We start from the raw sequence: 16,086 nt of genomic DNA, 5'->3' as shown, positions 1-16,086 counted from the left end.
AGTGGCCACTTTATTAGCTACACCTTGCTGGTACCGAGTTGGATTCCCTTTTGTCTCCAGAACTGCTTAAATTCTTCTAAGCGTACATTCAAGGAGACGCTGGAGGCAGAGAGATTTTGGTCCATGTTGACGTGATAGCATCACACAGTTACTGCACATCAATGATATCAATCTTATGTTCCACCACATCCCAAAGATGGTCTATTGGACTGAGACCTGGTGACTGTGGAGGTCGTTTGAGTGCAGTGAACTCACTGTCATGTTGAAGGAACCAGTTTAAGGTGACATGGCACGTTATCCTGCTGAAAGCAGCAATCAGAAGATGCTACACTGAGGCCACAAAGGGATGAACATGGTCAGCAACAATATTTAGGTGGGCCAAGCAGCGCCAGTAAAATATCCCAACACCATTATATCGCCAACAGCCTGAAACATAGATACAAGGCCAGAGGGATCCATGTTCTCATGTTGGTTATGCCAAATTCTGACCTTTCATACTAGCTGCTTACATAGATACTTACCCTAACATCTGAATATCACAGCAGAAATCAAGACTCATAAGACCAGGCAACTTTTTTCCAGTCTTCTATTGTCCAGTGCTGGAAACCCGTGTGAATTGCTGGGCTATATCATAAATAAATGCTCAGTTTGAGGCAACAAGGACTAAAACTCCTTTATATATTAAATGAACATATAGTAAGAGGAAAAATTAAAATATATTTTTCTAGCATGTTGATTTTGTTATTTTTACACTCAGGATGTATGCCTTGGTGCTCTCCATGGTGCTGAACCTGGATCCTCCGGGTCTCCACTCGCATTGCTGGAAAAATCCAGGCAATAGCTCATCATTGCTGGCAGGATTGTGCTGACTTGCTGAAGTAGCATCCAGTGGTTTAAGGCACTTGCCCTCATTACACTCATCCTGGACATCAATGTCATGGTAATTTTGGGCTGTTAATGATTTCTGCAGCATAAAAAGGATTTGTTTGACATCACTGGACTGACAAATACTCAGATTAATGAGAAAGTCCAAAAAAACTCTGAAGATCTAAGAAGCATAATTGAAGATTCACACAAGTTGGGAAGCCATTTCTAAACAACTACAGATTCCAAAATCAACCAGTTCGAACACCTGTATATAAATACTGTATATAAATATACCTGTATATACCTATATATCCGACATGTCACCACATTGCCAAGATCTGGAAAAAGACCAAAACTGTCCTCCTTAGGTAAGAGGAAATGCATTGAGATCTTCAGGAACCACTGGGATCAAACCTGCCATGAACTGGAAATTGCTGGAACATCAGTGTCACTGTCCACTGTGATGGACTGAGAGGCCAAGCCAAATGCCTTCTGCAGAAAAGTTTTATAGTCAGAAGAGACAAAGACTGAGCTATTTGGTAACAGTGACAAGAGGTATGTTTGGAGGAGTAAAGGTGAGACTTTCAAACATAAGAACACTGTACAAACTGTCAAGCATGGTGGTGTAAACTTCTGACCAGAGCTGTGTAAGAACAATAAAAAATTTATTAACTCTTTTATAAATACAATATTGTATTTAACTTTATTCCTATGAATCTTCACCACAAAATGGTCAATAAAACATGAACAAAGCTGTGGATGCACTTAACAGTTTTAATTTTACCATAAATAATAAAAATGACACATTAGTCTTTCACACTACAAACAAACTGAAGTCGACTATATAGAACCAGAGCTTCCTGGAAGCTAACAGAAACAGATAAGTAACCATATAAAAACACTATAAACAAACACAACGCTGTAAAAACAAATTTACAAGTAGTGCTCCAGGAAATAATGTAGCATCGCTCCTGCATAATCAATAAAATAAGCATGTTTGCATTTCTTAGTAAGGATAACTGAAGTGAGGCGACACTGAGGTGAAACTTGGAGATGTCTTTGTTAAAGTTTCAAGGTGCTCTGACTTTATAAAGTACAGCAGTGTGAAAAGAGGTGGAAAAATAACAACTGAGGTTGTTAACAAATATTTCTGAACTCTAGACAGCTTCACATCTGCCGCATTAACTACAAATATTTATTAGTGTGCGATAAAACAAACTCCTTCAACCCACACTGTGAATGGCAATATGGATACAGCCCCAGCTTCCTTATAGCTTTAAAAACTCACAGCTTAATGAAAATATACTCTGACTAGATTACACCTGAAGCAAGTTAGTCTTAAAATATACACATCTGACTTCAGTTTACTCACAATATACAATATCCACTATAAGGGCATTCAAATGATGGCTCTGGAAATGTGGTGGGTCGTGAACCCTGACACAGATCAGTCCAAAGCTACAGTCAGACTGATAAATCAGGAAATGAATTAATGCATAAACACACATAATGGTACAGTTAGGATTTAGAGCTGGCCTTTAAAGTTGATCTGTGGTTACATCACAGACGTCTTACTTACTTCTTACAGCTTCAACTTCTCTTTGCATCTTGTCTGCTTAACCACAGCACTGCTGGTGGCTCAGACACAAAGTCATCATAGATATACACCAACAACCTTCCAAATCCAAATCACACACTTAGAGTCGAGATTATCAGATTTAAAATGGGGTTGATTTTCTATAAAACCATGGCATTCCTGACGTTCTTTAACCTCTCTGTACATGGTGGATAAAGTCAGCTAATGATTCAAGAAATTTCTGCATGTCCTCAACTGTTTGTTACATCTATTTTAAACTTGGCGGGTAAATTTCTGTGGACCTGAGTAAGTACAGTGCTGAGTTTCAGCTGAGCTAAAATCACGCAGCAACCTTTAGAGCTGAAAAATGAACCAAAAACATTAAGTGAAAAAAACTGTAGTTCCTCAAGTGGCCACTTGAGGCTGCCTCCAAAAGGCAAAAAGTCCCCATAGACTCCCATGATAAAATACCCACTTTCACAGCATTAATATGTTTACAGGTTGGCACTAACTGTGGATATTTCCCTCCTTCATATCAACTGTACAGGGCGTGGCTTGGCCTTCACTAAGTGTATTCACTGAACTCGACCTCTTAAAGATCTTTGTGTTGTTCTAGAGGCTTTTGGAGCACTTTTAATAGAATTAAATAATCTTTGCTAATCCAAGACCGTGTCCGGGTTTTAGATTTGGTGAGTGAAATTCTGCTATCTTTTAGGTTGTCCACACAGGAAACAGTTTCCTCATTGTCTATCGCTTTGTAGCCGATGGGTGATAACAAGGCTTCAGATGCTCCCTGTCACAGCTAAATCAATGTTATCCCTCCCTCTCATTGAATGTCAGTGACTTTCTATATTCTAATCCTGTGAGGACGCCCCTTAATCGAGTGATATATGTGTCCTAGAAATATAACTACAGGTCGCACGGATGCAGCCGCCGATTGCAGACTACTGTAATCGGCGCCTTAACTACCAGCGTTTCATCCTACGTTTTTTCCCCAACGTCTTCTTCTGTTGGAAGAGAGAAACTTCATCCCCTTACAGTGTTTGGAAGCAAGGCTGCAGAGAAAGCGAGGGACACCGTGCACAAGTAAAACTGCTGGTGGCATAATTGGGAAAGTGGTGACAGACTGTCCTCACATGGATGCAGCTGTCACTGAGGAAGCACTGCAGGTCTGTGCTGGAGTGCAGATAGGTGATCACACTATATGCATAATGTGCCCGAGTGCAATGATGGCTCACTTACTCGCACTTTGGCACAGCACGCAGCAAACAAACTGGACTCACCCTCACCTGGTGTGAGTACACCAGGTGTAGTTGTGACTACATTGGCTGATGTTTCCTAAAACTGTAAGTCTAACAGACAATGCCACAAGGCATGTGGATTAAATATGAAGCGATCAGCGGTTTACATCAGAAGCAGCCATACTTTCAAATTGATCCATGTTAGAAAACAATTCTTTTTTTCCTTCAGACCTGCTCGCATGCTACATGTGCACAGCCGATCGTGAAGCACTATTGTTTCTATTTTTCTATGTTTAATACATAATTGTACATATTGGTCTCAGAGTTCCTGCATGACTTAAATGTGCTCCTTTTTAAAGGTCAGTGGATTATTTTAGTCATTTAAAGTGAAGTTAATCTTTCCATCAGGAAATTTATATCCATCTATCTTTGTGTGTCTAACAGAGTAGATATGCTTCAGCTACACAGGTTGCCTTTCACCCATGCCATTTGTGCATGATGCATAGCATTTCCTTCATCATTTGTTAATAACTCTGAGTATACATGCAATAAGCAGTAGGTATGATGTATGCGGCCAAAACATTTCCTGCTTTGACAATTAATTAAATACATTAAATCCAAAAATGACCAAAGTGCAGGTTGGTGCTACGATGGTCAGCGCTGCCACCTCACAGCAACCTCACGGGGCCTTTTGTGTGGCATCTTCATAGGTTCTCCAGTTTCCTCCCACAGTTCAAAGACAGGCTTGTTAACTTAGCTGGTGATTCTAAATTTGCTATAAGTGTAAATATGAGCATGAGTCTCTGTCTTATCCTTCTGATCCACTGCATGCCTGTCCAAGGGTACCCCCTCTCAACCAGTGTTAATGCTGAGACCCTCGGGTGGGTTTCTCAGAGTAAAGCTACTACTCTACATCAAAAGGAGCCAGCTGAGGTGGTTCAAGCATTTCACTAGCGCCTCCCAGGTGAGGTGTTTGGGCATGTCCAACAGGCTGAAGGCCCCGGGTCAGACCCAGGACAAATGGAAAAGATTATGTCTCTTGGGTAGCTTGGGAAAATTTGTGTCCCCCCAGGAAGCGCTGGAGGAGGTGGCTGGGAGAGAGGTAGGTCTGGGCATGTCTGCTTAGACTGCTGGAAACAGCCTAATTTAATTTGTGGATAATAACCTATTAATAGGCTGAACAGCAATCTAACTGATCTAACTGAAAGCATCACCTCGTCTTGAAGGCTAACGAGTGTATCACACATGTGCACCTGTGGTGATCTATTGCAGCACACCTGCACACCACTGAATCAAGGTAAGAGGTTAAACTAGAGGCCACCAGAGTTAGGGGTGTTATGGTACTCTCTACAGTACTTTTAAGACGCTATAGAAGGTTTTTACCTTGAACAAGAAGGAAAATATAAAACATCTTGGGGAAACTGAATACTTACAGCATGATTTAAAGGGTCACATTTTTAAGACATCAGCACAAAATACTGGCAACGTCAATACAAAAACCAGTATCGGCTGAGTTAAAAGTGAAACATCCATCCTGTTGCTCTTTGGTCCTATCAGCCATCGAGCTTCACCACCATGTGATCTTGAACTCGTAGATGGGCCTCTTGCAGTAGTAATGGTTGATGAGGTGTTTATCGCAGACGCCGATACACTGCTGCTCGGCGGCGATGCCACGCTCGGCCAGGTCACTGACGATGCAGTGCAACAGGTCATAAACGTCCGCCACCGCCTCCCACGGCCCGAAGGAAACGTCTACCTCGCAGTGATGCTCAAAAAGCTTGGCCTCACTGTCCGAGCGCTCGAAGCGCAGAGAGTTAAAAAGAGGACGCTCGTACGGCGTGATGGGCATCTCCTCCTTGTAGACGCAGATCTTCAGCTTTGCAAACCGCGCCTTTTTCTGCATGGCCCTCAGTTTGGCGATTTCCACGATACGCTCCAGATTGTCTGAAATTAGAACAGAAGCATTTATCTATACTCGTGATGGAGCTAGGTAATTAGTTACCGTTTTTTAGAAATAGAAATAGTAACTATTTGTAGTAGTTCATTTCTTTGCACTGTCTCTGTACCTCTTTGTTCCCTTGTTAAGTCTTACTGTTACGTGTTTTTCTGGATATTTCCTGTTTTACTTTGAAGGTTAGTTGCGTTAATTTTGCTTCCTGTCTCCCTCTTCCCCCATTCTTTAATTATTTCCTCATGTGTATTGTTGGGATGATAAACATGTATCATATTGTCTTCTACTTTTTTAAGTAAGTCAATTTAGTGTTCACATGTTCTTGTCTGCTGTACGGCTGTATCTGATGTTTCTATAACAGAGACTGCTGAGCTGGCTGAACTGAGAGACTGTTACTTCCTCTGTGATTGGGGTCGTGACCGCTGCTTTGCTGTCAGAGGCAGCAAATGCCACAGCAGATGGTTTACTCCACAGCAGGAGAGCCTTTAATTTTTTGCCATCTTTCATCTTTCTTGAAGTGATTTTAACTCACTAAGTGAGAGCATTTAGACTCCTCATGGAGGAAAACTGTCGGCACGTCATTTGGTTTTAGTCGTCACTTGGCAGCAGCATCTGTGAGCTCTTTTAAGTCGACTAAGGCGAGAACACGAGCATTTTCTAACTCCTTAACCTCTTCTTATCGACAAGAAAAAGCTATGAACACCAGAATCACTGTCTGTGTTTGTTTTTGCTATGAAACTGTGCCTTTTTTGATGCTTTTCAATCAAAATAATAATAGTTATAATACCAATAATAACAGCTGAATGACTATGAATGACTTGCACTTGCGCAAAGTAATCTGCAGCCTTTGTGGGTCAATATGTGAAAAACTGGCACAAACTGGATGAACTCGTGTGCCATAATATTAGCCACCCTTAATGACCTTTATATGATGAGCTTCAGACGATTGCATCAGTGCAAAGGTTTGTCTCCCACGTTATTCATGGTAACAGCTTTGTACATTGCACCATATGTACTGAAAGTGTGTATGTATTGTGTTGGACTATTGCCTACAGAGCAAATGCCTTAAAGGGACATTAAAGTTTTACTCTACTCCCTAACAGTGTAAATATTTCATGTGTTTTTAACAGCGTGATTTTGTAGGACAGGACATTTATGACGTATTAAGACTCAAGAGTTACCATGTAGTACATGGTACATGGTAACTTCGTCTTTAGTCTCCAGAGTTTATGGATTTTTATTTTTATATGTATTATTCTAGACACTTCATTTGCTTTTTGTGTGCGCCATAGATAAATAGCTGACTTTATGTGTTTATGAAAGCATGTGTTTTATTAAGTACACAACCAGTCTTGACTCAAGTCACTGTCTAATCTAGTTGCTTTCTTCCATTTTTAAATAAATCTGCCTGAGTACAGCCTCTCCGCTTCCTTTTCTCTTCCTGTCATCTTTTGTATTTATTTTAAATCAACCTTAATTCACATCTTATAAATAAACCATTTCCTTGGTATGAGGCCATTCTCGCTTCCATTAATCGAACAACACTTTACACTTCACACAGGATACGCCAAACTCATTATTAGGAGCTGCATCTCGTCAAATTTCAGCCTTCCGCAAATAAAAATCTCATATTAGACTTTGATTCATTTACTTGGGTTTTTTTTTTGGTTTTTTTTCCAACCCTATCAGCTTACTTATAAGAACCTGAGGGTTTAAATGCTAACGACAGCCAGGTTAATCCAAAGAGCATGGGGTGACTTCAACACAATGAAATAAAACACAACCATACTTTAAATATTGAGGCTCTAAAATGTAATTATTTGGTTCAGAAGTCGCAGAGACCCAAGAGTGTACTTCCACTGCATATAATTTACACTGCGTGCACATAGCACACATTGAAAAGTTAAATGTGTAGCTGTCGCAGCAGTATTACAGTCTGGAACATCTTTGAAAAGTTTTCTTTCACAAAGGTTGCATGTGTGAAGGACGGACTTCCCCAGATACCTTTGTAGTAGGGCAGCAGATCGAGGAAAGCTTGTCGAACTTTCTCCCCTGTGAGTGGCTGGATGTCCTCCAGGCTGTCCAGCAGCGGGCCGATGGCATAGTACTGAGCCTCTCTGTATACCGCTCTCACTCTGTCACGGTGAGGAAGCTCGCCTTCTCGGAGGAAGTTCAGGATGTCCCTTTAGATGGAAACAGATTGATCAGAAAACATCTCCAAAAAAAATTAAATGAATGTGGCGACTTCCATGGATGAGCGCTGGCGCCGTTGATAAACTGATAAAAAGCCTTATTACTGAATCCCAGCAGTCACTGGTTATGTTTGAGCTTTTTCAATATGCAGAGTGTTCTTCCACAGGAAGAAACACTTGATTGAAATAGATCCACAGATTAACAGAGCCTGATTATTGATCACCTTCTGTGCTTTGACACAACTTTAATGGTGTAAACAGCCGGCTGTAATTATTCTGTTGTCACTGTTGCCTCTTTTGAAAGCTGAAACTATTATTTTTTTATATTGATTAGCCCTGCTGGGTAAAATCTGTTAAAGGATGAATGTACAAAATGGCAAATATTATGCAGAAAACTATTCAGGAATCCTTTTCCAATAGCTTGTTGTGCCTGGAGCACTGTGCACAAAGCAGACAATATTAAGGTTACCATGTCTGAAACAGCAAATGAGCACCTTGCTCAAATAAACAGCTGTGAAAGCAATGTGTAACCCTCAGCTGAGTCTGCCACTTCCTGATGGTATTTATATTATTTTATGATCAGTTTTTACGAATCAGAGACTAAACATCAAACTCATTTTGTCTGAAGTCCTGGCAACTATTTCCTCGCATTCAGGTGACCAGTTCCTGAATATGAGGTCTTCGGGTGTTGGAATAATGTAAAAGGCAGGAAAAAAGAAGAAACACACAATGTTCCTGAATGCCCTTCAGTCAGGACAACAAATATCAGAAGAAGATTATTATTGTTATTTGACAGATGTGACACTGATTAATATCATAAACAATATAAAAGAAGGAGCAGAGGTGGAGCTGGGTTTCAAAGCAGCTTGCAGCACCTCAAGCCAGGCTAATGTAGCTTAAATAGTGTCCCTGTATGAGATTTACCAATAGGTATCCAGTCTAGGAACACATCAACCTTAATGTCTAATGATGACCTGCTCTCTGCAACCAGTCATTGCTTACAAATGCAGATACATTTAAAAGCTAATACTCTAAATGGTAAACATGATAGCTGAGGGTTGTGAGATTGAATGCAAACACTGAATGCAAACACAGGCTTTGTGTAACCAAGGCCTGCTCAAACACAAGTGGCAAATACAAATAGTAAGAGTGGACTGCAAAGGAAATCAGAAATCTTCCAGTAGCAACACTTTTTCCAGAGGACCATACAAAGCAAGGGTCACATACTGGACAACTGAAGAAAAAATTGGTTACACTTAAAATAAATGTATACATGTTTAAATTAATCTGCCCTGCTCAAACACACTGCATTGAAACGGAGTTAAAAAGCATTAAAGACTCATGCAGTCACTTATCTTGACTGTCATGGGTCAGTCCCAGCCCCCAGGCCATACTTTGCCAATGTGTGATCTAGGTGGTGATTATCAAACTAAAATAAACCCACTTGGTGTTACTGAGTGATCCTAAAAACCATTGACACCTGACCCAAATCAGACAGATCGTAGCACACCTCTCATCATCACCTGGAGATGCTGAACACAGCATCTTTTCCTCTGGAATAAAACATCGTCCACACTACTCAAATCGTTAACCACAAACGCCTCCACAGCAGAGGAAAATGATTGTGTGACTGCATCATTACTTTCCTTTCAGCCAGATGTGCCACTGCCATACCAAGTCAAGAAAATCCTTAGCAATACTGAAATCATGACAGGAATTTTGAATCCAATTTAAAGTGCTGGAGCATATCCTAGTAATCACACACCAGGCGTCGGGCCATTGAGACATACAGACATACATTGAGACATACAGCTGTATGTCTCAATACATGCATACATGTTCATATGCCTTCTTCATATAGTTGTATGTCTTTTCCTTTATTTATCCTGCATATCTCATGTAGATTCACTGAGAGACACTGACTCAGAAAAGTTGGTTTCCTTCTGTTTCTCTGCAGCAGAGCCTGGAGGGCTTGTGAACTTAAGAGGATAAAATGAATGCAGAAAAATACTGGACGAAAAGCTGCTGCAGTGCACAAGATAACAGCAGCCTGGAAGAAGATTTATTTTCCAGCGAGACAATAGGAACCAGAGCACAGGATTGGCTAAAAACATCCCAAATGAAAAGGCTCCTTCTGAGCGTGTGCAGCCTGCAGTGCCAGCACCCTCTGAAGTTTTCATTTTATTACTTTATGCAGTTACTGTATGTTCTACCTTTCAAGCTGATTGAGTTATGTTTTTAAATCTTTAATTACACCCCCTCACACATTTCAGCACTGACCTCAGGTCAACCCACTTCTTACATAAGTCATCTACTCCGTTTGCTCTTGTATTCATATTTAAAGCTTTTCCATTGTAACAATGGACAGCTCTGGGGATGATAGTGCTGGTGCACCTTCTTTTACACTGATATCTCTTGAGCCTTTAGTTCTCCGTTTCGGTTTCTCTGCACTCAAATTCTGGTTGGGGTTTATTTGGTATAATTACTCACATTAGTTTTCCTAGCTTTCTCCGACCCATCTTCTTCTATATATCTTTTATATTTGAGCATGTCTTGTCTAAGTGTTAGTCACTGACTTCCTGTTTTATTTTGGCAGTCATGTGTCCTTTGTGCTTTGTGTTTAATTTTACTTCCTTTGTCTCATTATCCCTGATTAGTCTCACCTGTGTACCCAGCTGTTCCCTATTCCCCTGACACCCAGTCAGTAAAAATGGTTTCAGTTGTCCTTGCTCTTTGTCACAAAGTCAGTTGCCCTTCCCTGTGTGTTTTTTTTCTGGATACTGCTTGCTGCATTCTTGCTGTGCTTTCCACCTGTAGAATTAAAAATGTGTTTTCTGTTTACTCAGTTTGTTTTGAGATTTTGGTCACAGGTAAACTTGTCGATCAGGTGGTTTTATTAAGGACTCTCCTGGTCGCAGCGCTGCCTCTTTGCTGCTCGCTGTGTGTCAGAGAGGACAGGCTCCAGCTCCACTTAAAACTAGGACAGAGTTACATTCCCAGCTACTGTGTCACTGAGCTTTTTATTACTGCCTGTTTTTCTTTTTTCCCCCCCAAAAAACAGGCTACTTGGACTGACTCTGGGAATAATTCCATTCCCACATGTGCTCCTGCATACATTCACAGTCTGCGTGCACTTACTGCAAATGCCAATAATATGCTTGTGCTGTCCTGTACAAAGAGCATCGCCTGCCTGCTGTTCTCCACAACACTAAAAAAAAATCCTAGTTATCACGTCAAACTCTTCTTTAATGCAAAAACAGACTACTGACAGCCAGATAAAATACTTACTAACAGCCGTCACTAGTCCAAAAATGCAGGCAGCTAGCTAACCAATAGGCACCAAAATACTCACCAATCAGGTAGACTAATTAAGACTCCAGTCGCACAGGCCTAGAGACCAGTTGGTGACCCCAGCCCCTGTGGCAACTATTGGTTGCTAAGGAAAATTATGTCTTTCCTGGCCAGCTGGTCCATGGTTGTTAGCGTGTGCTATTGCCTGTAAATTCAATTGCTAAAGCCCCACTCAGGCAGGCTTATAGACCAGTGACTGACCACCTGGCAACCTCTGGTCACTAAGGAAAATATATATTCCTTAATTGGTTTGAAAATGGTTGCCTGGGCTTGAAGCCAGTCGATGGTGAAACTGGTCGCAAAGAGGTATACAACACTGCACCAAAAACTTCCTCTGCAGAGACTGTTCACCTTCAAAGTAAAAGCTAAGCCTCACTGCTGTAGCAAACATATTTCAAAAGGGGCAACTTTTACTTTGGCAATCAAACATTCATGTTTTCAATTTGCAATGCACGTTTTCAAGTTTCACTAACGGACCGTTAGTGAAACTTGAAACGTGCATTGCAACTACGCCAGTAGTTGGGAGTGCTTGCAGAGAAGTTGGCATCTTTCAGGCAAACTTTGGGAGACTGCAGCAATCTGCTCGCAACCAGAGCAATCGCAAAATTTTGACTGCTTTGCAACAGCTAGCAACCACTCGATAACTAGGTGAGAAATACTCATTTTTCCTTAGCAAACAGAAGCAGCTATCCCCTCAGATATGTTTTATTTTATCTGGCGAATGACTGACCTATGTGTGAAACATAAAGTTTACAGATCTCAGTAAAGTCTTGTTAAACTCTGCTGAGGTTGATTTTTATCAGAGATGTCTAGACAGTAAACTCTCTTTTTTCTTTTTAATTTGCCACACCTTTTCTGTCATGGATTTTTAGTATTTGTGACATTGAGTTTTGGTACTTGTCATCTTCTTATTGTGGCCTTTCTAATCTTCACAGTGGTTTCATTGTGTAATCATTGCCCTGTGTGACTCTGTCGGTCTGTTTATGCCCCCATTGCCGTTTCCTGTTTATTGAAAGTCTCACCCTTCATGCTCACTTTGGATTCCAGTTTGTTTCTTCAGATAAATAAAGGTTTGCTTTCTGTTTAATGCATTTTGGTTTCCTCTGCACCACTCATCCATGACATTTTCAGTCCTTTTCTGCTGACTTTGTTCGCAACTTGTCTGCCCTCCATAATCTGGAGTGACAGCAATCTAACTAAAGGCCACAGTGTTATGTTGTGACAGAGGCTGCAATTTTCATCCTATCACAAATACAATCTCAGTATGGACATTATATCTTCGGAAATAAGCAACAAATAAGAAAAAGCAGCGGCACAGAAATAGATATGTAAATCAACTTTGAGTGCTAGCATAAGAGACCAATTTATTTCACAGAATACCTGATTCACCGAGACCTGTCAGAATATAATGAGCTGTCTGCAGCAACTTGAAAATCTTCAGATCACAGAGCGTGAACCTTTCAGAAACTAAAAGTTTGTCCTCCACTAAGTTGCCTTTTAAAAACTTTGTACTCCCACATATAACCCTCCTCTCCCTCAAACTCATGAGGAGATATCACTGCAGGCAGCAGCACCGATAATGATGGTAATATCTTTGCTTGAATCTCACCCAAAGTAGGCTCCATCCCGATCGATGAAGTAGCGCCCCTCGGCATCGCGTGGGATGTAATGACGGCCGCTGAACATGGCAGCCAGCATGGTGTCCTCATATCGCCTCAGTGTGGACAGGCGAGTGGTGAAGTACGTGCCCCCGACGTTTAGAGAGATGACCTCTGGAAACTTAAAAGGAGAAATACGACAGGTTTAAAACGAAATGCATATTTTATGGTGCATAAAAAGCAAATCATAAGTAGGTTTTAAGATATTTCCAGTGAAATTCACCATGTGCATTTTAAGAGGCTTTAAGAGGCCAAGGTAAATGTGATATTACACCAAAAAGATGGACTGGAACCGATCTGAGATTCCACTTAAATTTGTTTAGATCTTATGATAATTTACTGGTCAAGCTTCAGTCTCCATCAACAGCTTTACTTTCTAAATCATGTTCTTTCCAGCTGATGAAGATTTCTTTTTAAAATGTATGGTTCAGTAAAAATGTATTTTTAATATGATGATTTCACTTATAAAGGAAATACAGTTATCCAAACTTGCCTGCCCTGTCTTAAAAAGTAAACCTAATAAGTGGTTGTGCCAGCCTTAGCAGCAAGAACTACAATTAAGTGTTTGTGATAACTGACAGTGAGTCTTTCTGTGGAGGAGTTTTGACCCACTCTTCTTTGCAGAATGTTTTTAAATTCAGTCACACTGGAAGGTTTTCCAGCATGAACAGGCTGATTAAGCTCATGCAAAAGCATCTCAATCTGATGTAAGTCCAGAATTCGACTTGGCCACTCCAAAACCTTCATTTTGCCCTTTTTCAGCCATTCAGAGGCGCACTTTCTGGTGTTTCGGACCATTGTCCTGCTGTAAGTCAGAGTGCTTTTAACCTTCGGGGCATGAACTGATGGCTGGACATTCTTCCTCAGGATTTAATAGTAGAGAGCAGAATTCATGGTTCCATCAACTACTGACCCTCACTGAGCCAAGTGAGGCCCACAGTTCTTCAGATGTTGTTCTGGGCTCTTTTGTGACCTGCTGGATGAGTTGTTTTTGAAATTTGTGGATAATGGCTCTCACTGTGGTTAGTCCCAAAGCCTTAGAATTGGCTTTGTAACCCTTTCCAGAGTGATAGATGTCAGCGACTTTGTTTCTCGGCTGTTCTTGACTTTGACGTGTTGCTTTTTGAGATTTTTTTACCTGCTTCGCTTTGTCAGATAGATTTTATTTAAGTGACTTCTTGATTCAACAAGCCTGACAGTGTTTATTCCTGAGTGTGGCTGGTGAAAATGAACTCAGCTTTCCAAAAATGGGATTTATTACAGTTAATTTATGATTTTGGGGAGGACGTCAATTACTTTTTCACACAGGGCCAGGTAGGTTTGGATAGTTTGAAGTAAATTTAAAAACTGTATTTTGTATTTACTTGGGTTATCTTTATTTAACATGCAATTTGTTTGATGATCTGAAACTAAAATATTTCTCGGCAGCTTTGAACTACATAAGAGGCAAAGTTAGAGAGGCAAGGCTAAGATGGCTTGGGTATGTGCAGTGGAAGGATAGTGGATATACTGGAAAAACAGATACAGCATATTTAGCTGCCAAGTGAGAGCAAAGGAGGAAGGCCACAGAGAAGTTTTATTGATGTAATGAAGGACGAACTGCAGAGGGCTGGTGTGACGGAGGCAAGAACACTCTTTTCAGTAAGTGCAATAGGAAAATGAATATTACTTTATTTTCTATTGCACATCAAGAAAATCTTGCTGTGTGAGCAGGTCTGAGCAGCCTGTGGTTAAGATGATTAACCTGCTGTGCCTGTGTTTAGCTCCATCAGTCATGTGACACAACTGCTAGCCAATCATCACAGGATTCAGCAGCTCAACCATCCTCTGACCTCTGCATAAATATGTATACTCATCAGCACAGTGTTGTTATTTGGTAGTAATAAGGTGGTTATTATTAATGGGAGGTTTATGAGAGTGTACCTGCAGTTGTTGTTTAATGAGTATGAGTTTTATATGAATATGAGTATTTCTTTATGTTAGAAGCTGTGTGGTTTGGTGGCTTGTGCCACTGGTTTTTTCCATGTAAAAGGGGCCTACCTCCTGTTCCTGGGTGTTCAGCGAGGAGCGGAGTGGCGTGCTCAGAGCCAGGCTCGGCGAGGGGGAGGCCGGCTTTCGGAACTCGTCCTCCACAGAGTCCGAGCTGGACATGGCATCGCCCGGTTTCTCGGTGTCCCCAGCGGCCGAGAATACCACCATCACTCTGGGTAGAGGCAGCGTCCGTCTCTCCTGAATGAAGCGTCTCACCCGCGTAGCGGCAGGCAGCGGGCTGAAGGACAGAGACTGGCGCTCTCTGCTGCTGCAGCCGTCAGAGCCGTTGGAACCGCTCGAGCCATTCTGCTGCATGCGCGCGGCGGGCCAGCTCTCAGCCAGGCAGGTACGGCACAAAGCAGAGCTCGCGACTGGTACAGAAAACAACAACAAGAAGAAGGAGAGGGCAGGAGCGGAGGGTGTGGCCCGAGCAGCTGCCAGAGCTCAGTCCGCCTTTCACCGGAGCGAAAGCGGAAGAAGCGGTACCCCGCCTCCGGCGAAAGCAACGTAACCGGTGTAGGTAGGAAAAAGATGAAAATTTAATCCCTACGTTAGCGAGCAGCACGGGGACAGTGAGGTTTTTGGAGCGTGCGTACTCTGACGTTCCACGTCGTCATCACGTCAAGAGAGTGAAGTACGTTGAGATTGAAAACGAGCACTTTTTCAGTAAACATATAATGTTGATTGCAGTTTTATTTTTATAAATGTAATAGTTCTAATGCAAAACCACTTTTTAAAAAACAGACTGGAACTATACGTCAAACATTTCTTCAGGAAAAAAATCTATAAAAAATATTTCACATTTTTCTTTAAATATTGTTGTATTATACAAATTTTACTATTTTTTCTTTTAATATTATATTTTATTTATTTATTTTTAATTAATTAATTTTATTTTTAAAAGTTTAAAGCTAATTGAACTTTATCTTTACATGTTGTTTTTGAAGTTTTTTCTTTGAATATATATATGGGATTATATGCCAAACCTTCATTTAAAAATTAAATAAAATAATGAATTCAATCAAATATTTTGTTTGTTTGTTTGTTTGTTTGTTTGTTGTTGTTGTTGTTCTGACTGACCTAGAGTATTTAGAAGTAGGATGTGAGGCAGAGCCTTCAGCTTTCAGGCCCCTCTTCTGGGAACTAGCTTTTAGTCTGGATTCTGGAGACAGACATCGTCTCATCTTTTAAGATCAGGCTTACAACTTTCCTTTTTAAA

The 16,086-nt window shown here is 41.0% G+C and overlaps 1 protein-coding gene across 1 annotated transcript; it reads right to left on the bottom strand.

Moving 5' to 3' along the window:
* Positions 1–1,627: 1,627 nt before the first annotated feature.
* On the bottom strand, positions 1,628–15,640 carry kctd7 (potassium channel tetramerization domain containing 7). Its single transcript, XM_031738275.2, has 4 exons — positions 14,877–15,640; positions 12,788–12,957; positions 7,640–7,818; positions 1,628–5,628 (listed from the first exon to the last, which is right to left on the bottom strand). The coding sequence occupies exons 1-4, from the start codon at positions 15,180–15,182 to the stop codon at positions 5,252–5,254; spliced, it is 1,032 nt and encodes a 343-aa protein (XP_031594135.1). The 5' UTR covers positions 15,183–15,640; the 3' UTR covers positions 1,628–5,251.
* Between the last annotated feature and the right edge of the window lie 446 nt (positions 15,641–16,086).

This window comes from Oreochromis aureus, linkage group 10 (genome assembly GCF_013358895.1).
Source record: "Oreochromis aureus strain Israel breed Guangdong linkage group 10, ZZ_aureus, whole genome shotgun sequence".
NCBI classification, from domain to species: Eukaryota; Metazoa; Chordata; class Actinopteri; order Cichliformes; family Cichlidae; genus Oreochromis; species Oreochromis aureus.
Note: the sequence above shows the minus strand (reverse complement) of the source record. Positions and strands in the feature narration are given on the sequence as shown.

Coding starts and splice junctions, on each gene's coding strand:
- kctd7 (XM_031738275.2), bottom strand. CDS start 15,182: ATGCAGCAGAATGGCTCGAGCGGTTCCAACGGCTCTGACGGCTGCAGC. Junction 7,819..12,787: donor CGGGATGGAGCCTACTTTGG/GTGAGATTCAAG, acceptor TTCCATCTAAAG/GGACATCCTGAACTTCCTCC. Junction 5,629..7,639: donor TCTGCTGCCCTACTACAAAG/GTATCTGGGGAA, acceptor TTCTAATTTCAG/ACAATCTGGAGCGTATCGTG.